We start from the raw sequence: 17,937 nt of genomic DNA, 5'->3' as shown, positions 1-17,937 counted from the left end.
TGCTCCTGGTCGAGGCACCGAGAGAGCTACCACACTGGCCCAATCTCCTTCGGCAACCCTTGTCGAACGGTACCACCAATTGGTGCAGTCGCTCAGACTTCACGCGTGGAGAGTATCCAGCTTCTCCTCAGAACGCGAGGCTTTTCGCGACTCTCTATGAGAGAGATGTCAGGGTTACCTTAGAAGATCCTCCTTCCCAGTCTACTAGGGCAAGTGGTTGATCTTCTGTGAATGGTGTAGTGGAAGGGGTATCTCTCCAGTCGGAGCCTCTCTGACTCAGATTGCAGACTTCCTAGTCTTTCTTCGCAGAGATAAGCTTCTTTCGGTTTCTTCCATTAAAGGGTACAAGTCTGCCCTTACAACGGTGTTCCGTCTGAGGGACATAGATATCTCCAACGCCCTGGGGATTTCTAGGCTCATTAAGAGCTTCGAACAGTCGTGTCCCCCGAGGGAACTTCGAGTTCCCCTGTGGGATGTCACCTTAGTTCTCGAGTCTTTTACTCGTGTTCCGTATGAACCCTTGAGCCATGCCTCAAACAGGCAATTGACCAATAAGACTGTTTTTTCTGCTGGCCTCAGCATCGGCAAAGAGAGTCGGGGAGTTACACAGCCTTCTTGTAATGTCACTCACGCAGAGGGTTGGAAGGAGATCTCCTTGAGTTTTGTGCCAGAGTTTTTGGCAAAGACTCAGAACCCAACGATCCACGATCCCAGGTTCGAGGCCTTCCCTATTCCTTCCTTACCGGATGTGGCAGTTCAGGTAAGAGGCTTCTCTGTCTCGTCAGGTGTCTCCGGTGCTATCATAAGCGAACTCGGCATCTCAGACCTGAATGTCGACGACTTCGTTAGCACAGGCAGAACCAAGAGGGAGGTGTCGAGGAACACAGCATCCTTCTGGATCCGTGAGACCATCCGCAAGGCGTATGAGACATCCTCAAGAGTCCAAGCACCAGCGAGGGTTAAAGCTCACGAGATCAGGGGCATTGCCCCCATACTCACTTTCAAGAGAAATCTTGCAGTGGGCTAAACTCCGCCCCATACCGCCAGCCAACCAATCAGCACAACTGCCTGGTTTTTTTCTCTTCGGCTGTTTCAGCTGAGCTGAAGCGAATTCCTACATAAATTGATTACAGGTTTGTATCGCTAGGAAAAATACAATTTAGGAAAAATTTTCATATTTAGCTCTTTATCAAACTGTTTTTCCCATGTATATTAAGCTTTCTATTATAGTTTCACCTTAGATATCACAATCTATAGAACTTCAAAAGTTACTGCATTGTTCAATACTTTTTACAAGCCCAAGAGTTTGGACAGTCTAGCTAAAGGAACTAAGTATACAAATGGAATAAACAAATACATCCCCCTTTAAATACAGTACAGTATTGTATTCACTGAAAAGCTCACAATAAACTGCAGCTGGGTTAAACATATAAATGTGGGTTAAAAAAATCTGACGAGATTTATTCCTGAAAATAAAGACATTGACTTTTTTCATCAACTACAGGGGTTGTGGATAAGAGTGTAGAGTTATTGTCACCAAGGAAAAATACTTTAACTGTTGAGAGTTTGTTTTTGGATGACTACCGTTACAACCTTCAACCTTGGAGATATCGACAGGTTAATGACTACAATTACTGCAGGGGTTTGCTGCAAGATGATCTTGGAGGTAAGATTAGTCTTTATTTTTCAAGGTCTGCATTTAACTTTTGATATGGTTACAGTTTATAAAGAATGCTAGCGTACTTGAATCATACCACATTAAATTTTGACAATAAAAATAATTTAATGCTCCGATATTTTGCATCCTTATCTTACAAAAGATAAATTAATTTTTCAATCCCTTTTAGTTGCTATTATAGTACTTTTTCTATTTTAGATAAATGGAGACATTTCTACTACACAGATTACTTTGATGCTCTTCATACGTTTGACGTAAGTAAGAAGCTTTGGTAAAATTTCTGTGGAATTCTTCAAAATATGTAAATTAAACAATTGACATATCATAACCAGTAAATAACAAATAATAATTCTTGACTTCTACAGCAATCAAGCCTTTACATTTTTACGGATCTTCAAGTGGAAACCAGACCCTGCATTAGAGAAAGTAAGAATCCTTTACCGTTTCAAACCTCCTTTTCTAATGTTATCTGCTCTAAGATTCAACTTTTAACACACCTAACACAAGTGCACTGCAAGAGGTAAATATATCACTATGTCTCTGCCATTGAAAATACTGTAGTTTAGATTTAAAAAGCAGTTTCTTTTCGCAACTCGGAAAATTGTAGAATGAGCTTTCTCGTGGATGACAATTTATTCGATTGTGAATAATTATGGTTTTACTAATAATGGCAGCAGAACTAATAATAGCATATGGTAGTACCGGTTTATGAAAATTTCATGGTAGTAACGTTTTATGAAAATTTCATCTGGAAGAAGTTTATTATTGCAAGAGAAAGGTGTATAGAGATAACAGTATAGCCGTTTAGTGGTATATATCCTCTGGCTTCCACAATATACAGTACTTAAAAAATTAATTTCATCTGAAGACTAAGTGTTACCCGGTATTTCAGGAAGATAAACCATTCTGGCCTCCTAGCATGGTTTCTCGAAGTTTGGATGGCTCAGCCCGTCAGGGACTACTGTGACTTCGGTAATGAGGGCACAAATCCTGTATGAGATATTAACCACATGCAAGAAAGAATTTTCCAATTCCTCTAACAACATACAAATTCTAATCATATCACCAGGAAACAAAATAATTAGCTATTCTATATTAAGTTTTAGAGACTTCCTATTTATAATGGTGGTGTAGGTTGGAATGGAGAAGAAGCAATTTTCAGATTATGTCTGGGATAAAAGGGTTGACCAGACACTCACTTTGCCTTTGTTTCCCACACATGTGCAACTAGATGCATTCTCTAAAGACAGCCATTAACCTCCAGGTATACCTGTACAGGTCTCTGTGTAGGCATACTTGAACTTTCGTGATAATAGTCTGCAGTTTTTTCTGGCTATGCAGGTGAACTGTGCATACACTTAATCTCGTTCAATATGACCAGCGGACCTGTGCAGGAAGACCACTGCAGGAATACCAAAAAGATAATGGCTGACTTTGTTTTTCTAAATGCATACTTAATTAAGGTCTTATTGGGAAAAATCATATGGCATACAAGTTCAATCAAGTACACTTGTGAAGGGTTTAACGGTATTAAAAAAGTATTGTAGATAATTTTAGAATTAATTAATATTATATATATCTTTTAATACCTCCTGTTTCTTTTTTCTCTCCAGAATATATACTACATGCAGACACACCACCACAATTTGCCAGTGCACAAGATAATGGAGGACCATCTTCTCAATCAGCATATGAACCAAGAACAGACTTCCCTGAAACTTGGCTTTGGAATCTTGTTGTTGTTCCGTACGTGAATACTGTATTCTCTATTTATGCAATTAAAGAGATATTACTGTGCTGTATATATTTCATCGAGTTCTAAACATTTCTGGGTTACTTAAACTTGTATTAAATTTTTTCTTTAAAGAACAACTGGAGTGCTTGAAGAGAATGTAGAGGTCCCAGACACCATTACAGAATGGGTTGGTAAAGCAGTGTGTGTCCACCCAAAGATAGGTGTTGGAGTATCAGAAAGGGCATCCCTCATAACATACACTTCTTTCTTTATTGACCTCACCCTCCCTCCTTCCATCAAGAGAGGAGAAATTCTGCCTGTTAAAATTTCAGTCTTCAACTACCTTCAGCAGCCCCTGCCAGTAAGTGTTCAAAATAGTTTTTTAATTTATCCTCTAAAACTTGAAAAATAAAACTTTCAACTGATTAGAATACTGAGCAAATGAATCAACACTGTACAATATCGTTACCCCATCATGACTAAAATAAGCAATTGTTTTCTTCTAAACAGGTTAGGGTCACCTTGGAGAGCAGTACAGAATATGAACTCACTGGAGAAACTGATGAAACCTTACCAGCTGGACAAAGACTATCCTGTATTGGAGCACAGGAAAAGCATGTCCACACAGTCAAAATAAGACCTACAATCATTGGAGATGTGAACATTACAGTCAGGGCTTATGTGGATACTGAAACCACTCTGCCTTGTGGTGACAGCCCTGTTAATATTGACAAAAGGTAATACTGTACTATATTGTGTAAGAGACAGGAATTAGGGGATATGATTAAATAGTTATCATAAGAGGGACAATAATCTGATAATAAATGACAAATTCCCTTTCACAGAGATGCTCTTGTGAGGCCCATAACAGTAGAAGCTGAAGGTTTCCTAAGAGAAGAAATTTGGAGTAAATATATCTGTGCCAATGGTAAGTTCAACTAAATTCTGTTTCTCTAGCACAAAGAAATGTCTTTGTGTTATGCTTTTGAATACATTGGGAGTTACGAAAGTAAATTTGTTACAGGTGAAAGACACTTTTAAATTTATTTGGATAATGTTTAAGCAATAAAGGTAATTATTTTCTGACAGGAATCAGCAGAGAATGCCTGTATCTAAATCATAACTAAAGATAAAAGTATAATTTGCCCGTTTCATCTTGCAGAAGTAGCTGATGGAGAAGACTCCCTTGAGACAGCAGAATTAATTGTACCCCCCGGTATGGTAGAGGGCTCTGAAAGGGCATGGGTCACTGCAGTTGGAGATCTTCTGGCCATTTCTCTACAGGTAATGCATTGCTTTTAATCCCCTTCATTCACATCTATTTTTAAACATGCCATCAAAGCTTTATACTATTGGAGTTTAGCCTATTTTTTTTTGCATCTTTATATGCAATAAAAACTTCATTAACAAAATAGTAAGTATGCCACTAATGAGAATGTTGATTTCCACAGAATCTTGGGTCTCTCATCCGTATGCCTTATGGGTGTGGTGAACAGAACATGTTGAACTTTGCTCCTAATATATACATCCTGAAGTACTTGATTGCTACAGGACAAGAGACTCCTGAAGCGAAAGAAAAGCTACTCAACTACATGAGAACTGGTAAGTTGGAAGTCAAGTCTAACTTATGGTACTTTGTATTGATGAATATTACTTTGTAACCTTTCAAAATATTAAAAAACATCCATAAATATTTTACACAGTTTTGACATTTTTATTACGACTTTGTTGTTACCAGGACCACCCATAACTTACAGTGCCCAAGTCAAACTAAGCATCTTAAAACTCTTGATATGTACTTTAGTTAATTAAGCTATCTTCCTTTTTTACAGTTATTGAGGATTCTATAAACTTACAAAATACACACAAGAACTTTCATCCTAAATCTAACTCGCTCCCCATTTATATCAAATAGCCTATAGCTTTACTTTAAACAAGTATTCACCTAACTGAAATGACACATGAAACAATCTAAAATATATGCATGATTATTATCATTACTAGCTAAGCTACAGCCCTTACTTGAAAAGCAGGATGCTATAAGCCTAAGGGATCCAAGAGGGAATAATAGCCCAGTGAGGAAAGGAAATATGAAAGTAGAGTATGAGAAGTAATGGAAAATGAATAAAAATATCTTTATGATTAACAATAAAATGTCATGTATACTGTAAACTATTAAGATGACTTTAATCAGCCTATTAAGCATATAAAATCTTGACTAAATCGATGCTCTCTCTTGTTGCAGGATATCAACGCCAGCTGCTATATAGACATGGAAATGGCTCCTACAGCGCTTTTGGCAAAGCTGATGACTCCGGCTCTAATTGGCTCACTGCCTTTGTCCTAAAGTCCTTCTCTCAAGCAAAAGATTTCATATTGGTCAGTCCCATTTACAAACTGTTTTTGTTCTTGTCCTCTACCTATGAAGCGTGTGACTTGTGGATTTTCACAAAAAAAAAGAATTTAAATAATTAAAATTCTTATTTCTGTGTTGTATTTGCCTGATGGTAATATTCTCCAAACGTTTGGTTTATTATACCTTTACCCGCAAAATTTTAAAATCTTACAAGTTTTCTTAATTCTTCCCTTTAATAAACACCATGCATTTAATAAAGCATGGGGCATTCTAGCATTAAGTGGTAACTGACACGCCATTTTCTGTCTTCTCAGTTCTGAAGTTCAAATTATCCCTATCCTGTTGACACCAGTAGGTAGTGGGGCATGTAGAATATCAGGCAAGCATAGAAATAAGGAATTTTATTATTAAATTGTTTACTTCAATGAACCTTCCTTGATGTTCATAATGCTAACTCTCCCACACTACTTGAGGTGGAAAGTTAGTGAAAGGAAGAGATGGGATAGATACAATTAAAAGCATCGTAACATGGTTAACATCCACCAACCTGGAATAGATTCCTTTTAACTAATCATCCCTCAATGTGGCTTGAAAATCCGGACACCCAGATTGTTTAATAAAGCTATTTGGAAGTTGGGACCAGGTTTGCCATTTTGAGAGCGCATTCACTGGACTAATGAAATCGAGCGATGACAAGAGATTGTGAAGCTCATCACTTCAACACTGCAAATAGTGGGATATTAGGATTCAAACTACCTACTTGGTCTTATGCCTCACAATCTAGTTCTTACTAAGTAACCACAAAAATTGCAGAATGCAAAGGCTTAACTGGAGAACCATTACTGAAAGAGACTCTTTGAACAATAGACCACTTGGAGTTAGGTTAGGTTGACAAGAGATTATGAAGCTCGTCACTAGCGTTATCGAAAGTTGGCTGATTATGTGAATTATCTAAAGGTTGAGGCTTTTAATTATCAGTGTCATCCCCGCTACAATCGACTAGCTTAGTCTTTCTGGCTTTTATACATAACAGTTTGTCCTTTTGGGACTTTATTTCAATATATCAAGAGGATTTCTGTAATAGTTATGAGGTAGTATAAAGGATTACCATTGACTTGGTCGGTAGCCAGTGCCATCTACTTTCACATGAGAGGTACAGTGAAGGAAAGGATTTTCTCCCATTCTTTAAATCACAGTATTGCCCCTGACACTATACATGAAGGGAATGCAGATAATGAACTAAAAAAATTCCTTTGCACAGTCCACACAGCACAGTAATTGTTACAAAAACCAAGGGAAGACTTCTTAATGCAATCAATCTGGAGAAAACAAACATAGGTCTGAAAAACTGCAGAGATAAAGAGACTGGCACATCAGTTACCACTTGCCTCTAGAATTCTCCTTCCATTAATAAGTGCATGTGTTTATTGCAGGGAATAAAATGAGAAAAATTTAGATTTTTACAGGTGAAGGTTGATTAAACAGAGGTTCTAAAGAACCAATATGAGCATCAGGGGAAGTTCATAGAAATCTTGGCATTTTTACACAATTGTTTTATACTGTAATATTAATAATTACAGTACAGAACTGTAATCAATTTTGGCTGAATTTGGTCGGGATATGGCTGTATAAATGCTTCATATGATAGTGACTGTCTGATATAAAGGTAAACTGTACATCTAACCTTTAGCAATCCTTTCAGATTGATGAAGACAGCCTTAATGTAACCACATCATGGCTAATTGATACTTACGGCAATGAAACCTGTGCCCAATCTATTGGGAAAGTATTCCATAAAGGATTGAAGGTAAGTGGACAAATTTCCTGTCTGATAAACTTAATTACTGTACAATTTTAGGTTGAAATTAATTTTATATCTATCATCGATAAAGTCTTGAAAAGTTATCATAAACAAATAATGGCCAACGTACTCAAATTTCATAATGGTAGATGAAAATATATAAGACATGAAAGTAAAGTGAGCATAGTTATGCAATTAAATATACAGAAGTGTAACACTGAACCATCAAGTATTTCTACCTTACACAATACATAATTTTACACAAACTAATGATAACCAAGGAAAAAAAGTTTTTGAATGTACAATCAAGAATTCACAACAAATCATACCTTTCATTTACATAAATAGAAATTGCTTATCCGGTAATAAGTGACCAACCAGAGGCACTAACAAAATTAAAATTAATTTAAAGAGGGAAAAAAAATTTGCAGGGAGGTCTTGGTACTGGAGCGTCCTCTCGCGTCCCACTGACGGCATACATCCTGATAGCTCTTCTGGAATCTGGAGTGTCTCCATCAGACAACACAATGCAAAAGGCTCTGAACTGCCTTATTGACGATAACTCTGCAGACTCTTACACAGTGGCTCTGAAAGCTTACGCTTTGGCTCTTTCTGGAATCCCAGAGGCACCTGGGGCATTGCAACAGCTATTAGGACAAGCTATAGTGACCAAAAACTCAACACACTGGGAGCTGCCCAAAGGATCAGGAGTCTATCCAGGTAAATACAGTAGAGGAGACATCCACTTTAGGTCAAATACTAATAAAAGATATGCAGGCTAATAGTCCAGTACCATAGTCCTCTTATATCAGTTCAAGCTCTTTTTTTTTAAATGGAAAATTAGTTTAATTTGGTGAAAAAGCCAGTGATTTCAGTGCATGTTATTGCTTACAAAGTTCATATGTAGAAATTCGTAAAAAAAAAAACTATCACTTACAATGAGGTACTCCAAAGTTTTCAATTACTTACCGTTGATTTCTTTACAACAGCTAGCAGTAGTGCACTAGAAGTTGAGACAGCTGGCTATGCCATCTTGGCAATGATGGCTACAAATCCTTCACTTTATGAGCAAGAGGCAAGAAAAGTGGTCAAGTGGATTTCCACACAGAGGAATGGCAGAGGAGGATTCTATTCTACACAAGTAAGTAGAGGTTTCAGCTAGCATCTTACGAATACTATTCAAGTTTATTTAAAGCTTTCTTCTTTTTTGTAATACTGTTACACTTGCTATAATATGTTAACAAAGCTCAAAAGTATCAAATGTCATCAATTACTGAAAGTACTCATAAAATTATTCAAACTTTTCAGGATACAGTTGTTGCTCTTCAGGCTCTTGCTAGTTATGAATCAACTCAGTACCAGGGTGACTTGAATGTGAATGCCATAGTGGAGGCTAATGGTTTATACCACTCGTTCCAAGTAACAGAATCTAATAAACTATTATATCAGCAAGTATCTTTGCCAACTCTTCCAACCAATGTCTCATTAAGGATGGAAGGCCAGGGTTGCGCTGTTCTTCAGGTGAGCATAAGCACATGGAGTGATCTAATGTATACTTGAAGGATTCTAATGCAATTGAATGCACATTATAAACCTTGATATTATTAATATGCAGAAATGCAAAATGGGTTTTTCACACCTTTACAAATTCCACATATCGACACCCACTGTAAAACCCATTAAATTTTTTTTTTAGTAATCGACAACCAATGTAAAACCCATTAAATTTTTTTTTAGTGATCGACACCCACTGTAAAACCCATTAATATTTTTTTTAGTGAAATACTGTGTGTATTTTTTTTTATTAATCCAACTTTTCTTACCAGACGGTCCTTCGTTACAATGACCCTGAACCTCAAGCCAGTGATGCATTTAGCCTTCGGGTCAACTCTCAAACTGAACAAGATCCTTTCTGTGTGACCAAGCGTATCTCTGCTTGTGCAGCTTACTTACTTCCAGATGGAGTTTCTAATATGGCTGTTATTGAAGTCAATCTTGTCTCAGGTTACATACCAGAGAAGGAAGACCTGAAAAAAATTTTGAAGGAAAATGAGGGCATTGTCAAACGATACGAAGTTGATGGCCAAAAAGTCTCCTTTTACATTGAAGAATTCACAGCCGAAGATATCTGCGTTAATTTCAGGGTCATTCGCCAAGTGGATGTAGAAGAGGCGAAGCCAGGATCTGTTGTTGTCTATGATTATTATCAGCCAGAATTCTCCATTAGCAAGGTATTCACTGAATTTCACTTAACTTGCAAACAAATGTTTTATTGAAAAATATCCTGATAAATTACAGTATTGTGGTTCCTTTTGTAATCTTCAGCCTTGTCCAAGTTCCTTTTGTACTCTTTAAGACTTACGAGACATGAATTAAATTTTTCTAGAGCATATAATGACGACATTCTTTCTTTCACAGGTCTATAACCTTCCTGATGCATCTCAGTGTTACCCATTCTGAAAGGTCTACAGAATATTTTCCAATGCAGGATAGCAAATGTTATAGGCATTAACACAAATTTTGGAATATTTTAAATCTTAAAAATCTCCTAATAGCTTTAATGTTGAAAATGTTTTAGTATTTTTTTATGATTGATAGTGTTGTTTTAATTCATATTAAAAAGTCATTGAAGTTCTCTATTAACTTTAATTCAGAGTAATTCAAAAGCACAAAAGCCATTCCAACAAATTGCTACAATTTTTGTATGCTTATTTCACATTCCTCATATATATTGGTTCATTTTGATCCTACAGATTCATGTACACAAGTCCTTGAGCTCCTTACAGCCATATCAAAATGCCACTCATCTTCAAAGCAGTGTGCCGTGCACACACAAAATTCTTTGGAGAACGTTATGCTATTGTTCAGAAGGGGAACTAATTTTGCAGTAGTATTGGGCCCACAGGAGTTCAACCAATTATTATTTATAATTCATTTTTATCAAAACCAAAAGATCTTTACTCTACCAAATACCATGTAATGATAAATTGGTCTGTCCTTGTCAGTTTTCCATCAGAATCAACTGTTTTAAGTGATCCCTCCCCCAGCTCCTCATGTCTTGCTATACATGTACACTGTAGATCACTGTATGGCATCTGTGCAACGAATCTTTTTGTATAGACCTGATTATCTTAAGCTGCTGGTTTTGGTCTGTAAATATTCCTATGGAATAAGCTGAAAAAGGCCATTCGACTTGCATAATAAATTTCCTTTACATGCACTGAATCGATCGTTCAGATAAACTCTTAATGCCACTTTCACATAGCAATATTGTCCCCTGAACTTGAGAGCATCCTCATAGGTGAGTGGAACATTCTCCTACTTAAGGGTATCGGACAGTGTGACCAAGTGTAAGTCTTAATAAGTGTTAAATAAATGAATTAATTAATTGCTTCACAAAGATGATGAAAATCAGATGGAATCATATGTGTTGAATTTAGAAAGGTGTCTAATGCATATTCACTTGAAAGGAGTTTCCTTATAGTGTATCTGAAATAGCACCACCATTTTCTTTTATAACTCATGTTCCAATGTTTTTTTTGTTAGTTTCTTGGTTATATATTTAATTCTGTTTCTCTTACTTGAAGTGTATATTAAAGTACAATTAATTTAGTATTTGATATTTACAAGTCATCATATTTATGAGTGTGAATTTTATAACTATTTTTGCTTAATGTAAGTCTCATTATGTTTACTTAAGAGTTTAGTTGTTCTAATAAAATCAGAGTTTTTAGAAGAAAAACATGGTGTTTCCTTCCAGCCCAAGGCTCTTCTTTTTCCATACCTTCCTGTACGATGTGGGCTTAATAATCCCCCACATTTTGGTGCCCAGACCCGGGAACACTCCCTCTAAGAAAATAAGTAAGTTGTGCAGTGAAGATAATGGAGAAGTTAAAGAAGACTAGGACTACATGTAGAGGGTGGGTGACAAGAGCTTCCAAGGCACTGAGTGACCTTCTGGAGTCTTCCACCACAACTATTAGTCAATTTGAGTATGCTATCAAGGAATACGACCAGAGACTAGCTAAGTTGGATGAAGTCCAAGAAGCAATAGAAATTGAGGTAGCTGAAGAAGAACTAGAACAACTTTTGGATGAAGCCCATGAGTTTAGAACAATAAGTGTGCAGCCTAGGATACAAGCTGAAGACCAGATAAGGAAGTTAGCAGCAGAAGCGTGTCCTGGTTCTAAAGCTGGCAGTATAAGTGGACAGTCTTCATCTCGAGAGTCAGATATCACCAATGTCAAGTTACCCAAACTGGAGCTACCGAAGTTTAGTGGTGAAGTGACCCAATGGCAGTCCTTCTGGGATCAATATAATTAACCACATCGATGCAACAGACCTTCCAGTGATCAGTAAGTTCACTTATTTGCTGTCTTTGCTGGAGGGAGATGCCAGGAATGTAGTGAAGGGACTAGCTCATACCAGTGCTAATTACCAGGTTGCCTGCAAACTACTGAAGGAACGCTACTACAAGCCAGAAAGAATTATTTTTGCTCATGTCCAGGCATTGTTAAATGGTGAGGTCAACATTAATGTCAGCGGACCCAAGGGTGTGGCACAGCTGTGGAAATTACGAGATGACATTCTAATACACATCCGCAGTTTGGAGGCGCTAGGCATCACAGGAAAACAATGTGAAGTGTTTCTTACACCTATCATCCTCTCCCGTTTGCCAAGTGAACTGCGGCTAGAGTGGGCCAGGGATGGTGATGGACATGAGAGTGATTTAGATTGGTTATTGACATTCTTAGACAAGGAAATTTCAAGATTAGAAAGGTCTGAAGCCTTTAAGGGAAAGAATAGTAGTGAAGTAAAGAAAATTGAAAATAAGAGTTCTAAAGACAAGGTGTATTCAGCCGCAGCCCTTCATGCTTCGCCCAAGCAAGAAAACACAATGTGCAGTTTCTGTGCCAAGAAACACAAGTCAGAAAACTGTTATGGTGTGCTAGAATTGAGTGGAAAGGAGCGAGGTGAAAATATAAGAAGTCTAGGCCTATGTTTCAAGTGTTTGAAGAGTGGACACATGTCAAGAGACTGTAAAGCTTGTACAAGGTGTACAAAGTGTAACGGTGCCCATTCTACCTTAATGTGTGGTGTTAGGCTGGAAATGAACCTTAAGAAGGAGGAAAGTGAGGCAAAGGAAGGTGCTATTGGCAGTGACAAGCCTGGCGATGTGGCACTTCTAACAGGGCAAGGTGGTAACTGTGCCATTTTACAAACTGCCAAAGTTCAGGTGAGTGGTAGTGATGGTACTGTTGTCACTGCTCAGGTAATGTTTGATAATGGTGCAGACAGGTCCTAGTAAATTTGTGAAGAAGTGTAAACTACAATGGATCACCAATGCACCTATACCATACTCTAGTTTTGGTGGTCATAGTAGTGGAAAAAATGAACTCAGAAATGTTTATGAGTTAAAGTTGTGGGACTCTGACAAGAAAGTGGTACGTATTATTGCTGCGGAGATTCCCAGAATATGTCAACCCTTGGTTAGGCCTATTGTACCAGATTCAGTGCTTAACTCTTTTTCTCATGTTGTATTAGCTGATGATTACCACCATGATTCTCCCATTGAGATTGATATACTGATTGGTCTAGATTTCTACTGGACACTGATTTCTCCTGTAGATGCCTTCCAAATTAACCATGTCGTAGCCATGAAGTATCTCTTTGGTTATGTCTTGAGTGGCAGGCTGTATAAAACCAATGACTCTTGTACCTACTCTGTACCACAATTATTGTGTATCTCTTCTGTTTCAGATTCAGATTTGTGTAAGTTTTGGGATTTGGAAACTGTAGGGGGTTAAGCCTAGGGAACTTGTTGAAAGTTATAGTGAAACCAAAGTTTTCAAAGAATTTGAGAGTACTTTGAAGTTTGTGAATGGTCGCTATGAGGTTGCCCTGCCATGGAAGGATGATTCTGCTAAGGAAAAGCTTTTAAATAATGTTGTCATAGCCCATAAAAGGTTAGGTAGGCTAATGGTTAAGTTAGAACACGATAAGGAGCTTAAGAAAGAGTATCAAAAAGTGTTTGAAAGTTATGAGTCTGATCACATAATAGAAGAGGTACCAAGGCAGGAAATTTCAGGTGTGAATCTTGTGTACTATATGCCTCATCGTCCAGTAGTTAAGTTAAGTAGTTCAAGTACTAAGATAAGACCTGTGTTTGATGCCTCTGCCTCTTGTTACAATGGTGTATCATTGAATGACTGTTTGTCCTCAGGCCCATCACTCAACCCTGACCTGGTTGAGGTGCTCATTCGTTTTCGTCGTTGGCCCATTGCTGTTACAGCTGATATAAGAAAGGCCTTTTTGCAAATTAGTGTACAAGAGAAAGACAGAGATGTTCATAGATTTTTGTGGCCAAGAGACGATGGTACAATACGGCACATGAGATTCACACGTGTACCCTTTGGTAACACAGCGAGCCCATTTTTGTTAAATGCCACAATTAAACATCATTTGGATAAGTATCCCCCAACTAGTGTAGTGCAAGATTTGAAGGCTAACATGTATACAGACAATTGGTTGAGTGGTGCAGATTCTGCTGTAGAAGCAGCTGATAAATTTTGTGAAGCCCGTAGCATTTTAGCTGATGCTAGTATGGACCTTACAAAACTTGTATCAAATAGTTTGCTAATTACTTCTCAGTTATGTGACAAGGTACCCTTTATAAATTCTGATGAACCCAATACCGTATTAGGCCTGTAGTGGTGTAACTCACTGGACAGTTTCTCCTTTGATGGCATAAACTCAGATTCTTTTGTAGAAGTAGTCTCTACTAAGCGAAGTATCCTTAGTGTGATAGCCAAGATTTTTTACCCTTTAGGGTTAATTAGTCCATATGTTATGTATGGCAAGATACTTTTTCAGGAACTCTGGAAACTGGGTTTGACTTAGGATCAAGAAATGCCATCAGAGTTGAAGCTAAAGTTTCAAAGATGGCTTCTTAGTAGTGAGCATTTTAAGAATTATCAGATAGATAGATGTTATTTTTCACCAAAGGCCTGGGGGAAGCTTAGTCATATGGAGCTACATGGGTTTGGTGATGCCTCTGAAAAGGGCTATGGGGCTTGTGTGGACCTGCGAGTGCCTTCGGAGAACGGCTCATACAAGGTGTCATTAGTGTCCTCTAAGTTAAGAGTTGCTCCCATAAAGACACTTACATTGCCGAGGTTAGAACTCATGGGATGTCTTTTGTGTTCACGATTAGTCAACTTTGTGAAGAATACCCTTAATCTAGATAACTGTGTTAGAGTTAGGTGTTGGACAGATTCTACCATTGCTCTGTCATGGATTCAAAGAGATGCTAGTAAGAAGGACCTATTTGTAGCTATTCGGGTAAAGGAAATTAGAGAGTTAACACCTCCCAGTTGCTGGCAACATTGTGTAAGTAAGGACAATCCAGCTGACCTGATAACACGAGGTCTGTTGGCAGACAAGCTTGTGGATAGTAATATGTGGCTCTATGGGCCTAGTATGTTAAAAGAATCCCAATACCAGGAAAGGGAAGGTAACCCAGTTAAGTATAAAGATGAAATGGGCATAGAAAGTACTGCTGTCTGTCTTAATGTACAAGGCGTGCCAAACAACCCTTTGATAGATTTAGATCGATACAGTAAATTAAGCAAGGTGTTAAGAGTTACAGCTTATGTCTTAAGATTTATCATAAATTGTAGAAATAGTAATAACAAAGTGGCAGGCCCTCTCATTACTGAAGAGATTGATTTTGCTAAGTTGAAGTTGATTTACTGCATCCAAAGAGAAGTGTTTTCTGCAGAAATAAAGGTACTTTTGGGTAAAAAGGCTATCCCTCAATGGTCTAAATTAAGAAATCTTGACCCCTTTCTAGATGATAAAGGCTTAATAAGAATTAGGGGACGTCTTGAGTTTTCTAACTTGAACTATGACACTAAACATCCTGTCATAATTCCAAAGGGTCAATTTGCTACTCTGTTGATCAGATTTCAGCACAGGTTTTTAAAGCATGCAGGTGTGGATACCGTAATTTCATCCCTACGGAATAACTTTTTGATTATAGGAATAAGGAGATTAGCTAAGACAGTAATAAAGGAATGTTTAAGTTGCCGTTGGCATAATTCAAAACCTTGTAGTCAGCCTGTGGCTCCATTACCTAAAGAAGGAGTAAGGACTTCTCCACCCTTTGATGTAACAGGCTTAGATTATGCAGGCCCCCTCTTTTGTGCTGATTGTCCTAGTAAGAAATTTTATGTATTGTTGTTCACTTGTGGTGTTGTAAGAGCCGTACACATAGAGCTTACAGAATCTTTATCCTTGCCTGACTGCTTATTGGCTATAAGAAGATTTGTTGCCAGGGGAAGTTTACCTAGTGTCATATATTCAGATAATGCAAAGACTTTTGTAGCTGCTAGGTATGAAGTACAAAGGCTGTATGGCCACTTGGCTCCCAAATGGAACTTTATAGCCCCTCATGCTCCCTGGTGGGGGGGGGGCTGGTGGGAGAGACTCATTAGGTCAGTTAAGCTTGCCTTGAGAAAGACGCTGAATCTGAACTATGTAAGTAAGAGTGAATTAGAAACTATACTAGTAGAAATAGAGTCCTGTATTAATTCCAGACCATTGACCTATGTAAGTGATGAACTTGACTCCATTCATTATCTCACTCCCTCACATTTTATCCTAGGAAGAACCCCACACTGTAAATCCTTAATAAATGTTGAGCCATGTAAGGTGACTTCCAGGGACTTGAATGAAAGAGAAGTTTTAAGAAACAAGAACCTAGAACATTTTTGGAAAATTTGGAGTAACAATTATATAACCAATTTGCCTCAAGTTGTTAAAGGATTCAATAAGAAATGTGATTTGTCTAAGGGTGACCTTGTGTTGATAAAGGAGGATAACCTCCTTAGATTGAAGTGGCCTCTTGGGGTTATTGTAGATGTTTTTAAAGGTAGAGATGGACTTGTAAGAAGTGTAAGGCTCAAAACTAAAAAGGGAGAAATGACTAGACCCATTCAAAGATTGTATAATCTTGAAGTAGGTAGATCTGAAGATTTGATTACTACTGATGCATCCTGTGAGGATTTTGATAGAGATGTATGTGATAATCCTCAAATGCCTATTCATACTGTTAGTGATGAGGATGTACTTCCAAAGTCTAAGTCTGGTAGAGTAATTAAGCCTCCTACTAAGTTAGATTTATAATAGTCACTGTAAGTCATGCAGTTGTGCATGTCAAGCAAAGCTTAATGTGTTTATTTTGTAAAACTACATTGCTAATTTTTGTGTAATTTTCTGCCATGTATAATTTAGATAAGGTCTAAGTTGTGCTCTTTAATAGGTGGCTTCATCCCCTATTGCCGGGAGGATGTTGAATTTAGAAAGGTGTCTTCTGCATATTCACTTGAAAGGAGTTTCCTTATAGTGTATCTGAAATAGCACCACCATTTTCTTTTATAACTCATGTTCCAATGATTTTTTTGTTAGTTTCTTGGTTATATATTTAATTCTGTTTCTCTTACTTGAATACACTTCAAGTAAGAGAAACAGAAGTACAATTAATTTAGTATTTGATATTTACAAGTCATCATATTTATGAGTGTGAATTTTATAACTATTTTTGCTTAATGTAAGTCTCATTATGTTTACTTAAGAGTTTAGTTGTTCTAATAAAATCCTTTTTCCATACCTTCCTGTACGATGTGGGCTTAATAATCCCCCACAATATGAATCAGTCACTTTGTCAGCTGATAAATTCTGTAGTAAACAAAGGAACACACCAACAAAGTCCAGCGTATACTACTGCTACCCTGACAAAAGTCACCAAAATACAACAGCAAGTACTAGTATATACTACTAATTTAAAAAAAAAAAAACTTGCATCAAAGATTTAAAATTTATTATATGGAAGAGGGAACTTTGTAGAGAAATTATATGCTTTAAAATCTCAACCTGCCCCTTAGTGGTTGGTGCTGTCGGTGCATCTCATGTGTTGCACTCGAGGCATTACTCAAATAGGGTCTTTGAAGCCTTCCTTCGGCGCCAGCTGCACTTACTTTATATCCTCCTATTTTACCTCCGTTTCTTCCATTTTGCACTCCAACCTTTTCTAATTTTTACTTCTTACTGTGACTCCTGCACTTGGGCGCCAATTGGCCTTAGAGGCCCAAGCTATATCCAATATAGCCCAGTAAAACTAAGCATTTCGTTGGTCATTTAATGCATGACAATGGCCACAGATTGTTTTGTTTTTCAATGAATCAGGTAGCAAATAAAATAAGCACTTGTGCAAGAAATCAAAAGATAACTAAATTGAATTAAGAATACAACTTGGCAAACAGGTTAAGTAAGATGTTAACTAATAAGGCAATGGGAAGAAAAACTTA

At 37.5% G+C, this 17,937-nt stretch overlaps 3 protein-coding genes and 1 pseudogene across 3 annotated transcripts in view; all 4 read left to right on the top strand.

The window, feature by feature from the left end:
* LOC137658823 (alpha-1-inhibitor 3-like) overlaps positions 1 to 11,187 on the top strand; it is a 39,082-nt gene extending 27,895 nt beyond the window's left edge. Inside the window, exons 12-27 of the mRNA XM_068393893.1 lie at positions 1,505 to 1,666; positions 1,877 to 1,932; positions 2,044 to 2,104; positions 3,292 to 3,424; positions 3,546 to 3,774; positions 3,924 to 4,150; positions 4,259 to 4,341; positions 4,576 to 4,697; positions 4,865 to 5,015; positions 5,659 to 5,792; positions 7,472 to 7,576; positions 8,002 to 8,290; positions 8,560 to 8,711; positions 8,879 to 9,091; positions 9,397 to 9,801; positions 9,989 to 11,187. Of these exons, the coding sequence (XP_068249994.1) occupies positions 1,505 to 1,666; positions 1,877 to 1,932; positions 2,044 to 2,104; positions 3,292 to 3,424; positions 3,546 to 3,774; positions 3,924 to 4,150; positions 4,259 to 4,341; positions 4,576 to 4,697; positions 4,865 to 5,015; positions 5,659 to 5,792; positions 7,472 to 7,576; positions 8,002 to 8,290; positions 8,560 to 8,711; positions 8,879 to 9,091; positions 9,397 to 9,801; positions 9,989 to 10,030 (2,564 nt within the window). The 3' untranslated portion in view covers positions 10,031 to 11,187. The remainder of the gene's footprint in view (positions 1 to 1,504; positions 1,667 to 1,876; positions 1,933 to 2,043; positions 2,105 to 3,291; positions 3,425 to 3,545; positions 3,775 to 3,923; positions 4,151 to 4,258; positions 4,342 to 4,575; positions 4,698 to 4,864; positions 5,016 to 5,658; positions 5,793 to 7,471; positions 7,577 to 8,001; positions 8,291 to 8,559; positions 8,712 to 8,878; positions 9,092 to 9,396; positions 9,802 to 9,988) is intronic.
* A 225-nt stretch (positions 11,188 to 11,412) lies between these two features.
* LOC137659315 (uncharacterized) lies at positions 11,413 to 13,377 on the top strand (annotated as a pseudogene).
* A 172-nt stretch (positions 13,378 to 13,549) lies between these two features.
* On the top strand, positions 13,550 to 14,281 carry LOC137659314 (uncharacterized). The gene has a single exon (XM_068394336.1). It carries the CDS (start codon positions 13,550 to 13,552, stop codon positions 14,279 to 14,281), a length of 732 nt encoding a protein of 243 aa, XP_068250437.1.
* A 315-nt stretch (positions 14,282 to 14,596) lies between these two features.
* LOC137659313 (uncharacterized) lies at positions 14,597 to 16,756 on the top strand. Its single transcript, XM_068394335.1, has one exon. The coding sequence runs from the start codon at positions 14,597 to 14,599 to the stop codon at positions 16,754 to 16,756; it is 2,160 nt and encodes a 719-aa protein (XP_068250436.1).
* The last annotated feature ends 1,181 nt before the right edge of the window (positions 16,757 to 17,937 follow it).

This window comes from Palaemon carinicauda, chromosome 19, assembly GCF_036898095.1.
Source record: "Palaemon carinicauda isolate YSFRI2023 chromosome 19, ASM3689809v2, whole genome shotgun sequence".
NCBI classification, from domain to species: Eukaryota; Metazoa; Arthropoda; class Malacostraca; order Decapoda; family Palaemonidae; genus Palaemon; species Palaemon carinicauda.
This window is presented reverse-complemented; position numbering and strand designations above follow the sequence as displayed.

Coding starts and splice junctions, on each gene's coding strand:
- LOC137659313 (XM_068394335.1), top strand. CDS start 14,597: ATGGAGCTACATGGGTTTGGTGATGCCTCTGAAAAGGGCTATGGGGCT.
- LOC137659314 (XM_068394336.1), top strand. CDS start 13,550: ATGGTTAAGTTAGAACACGATAAGGAGCTTAAGAAAGAGTATCAAAAA.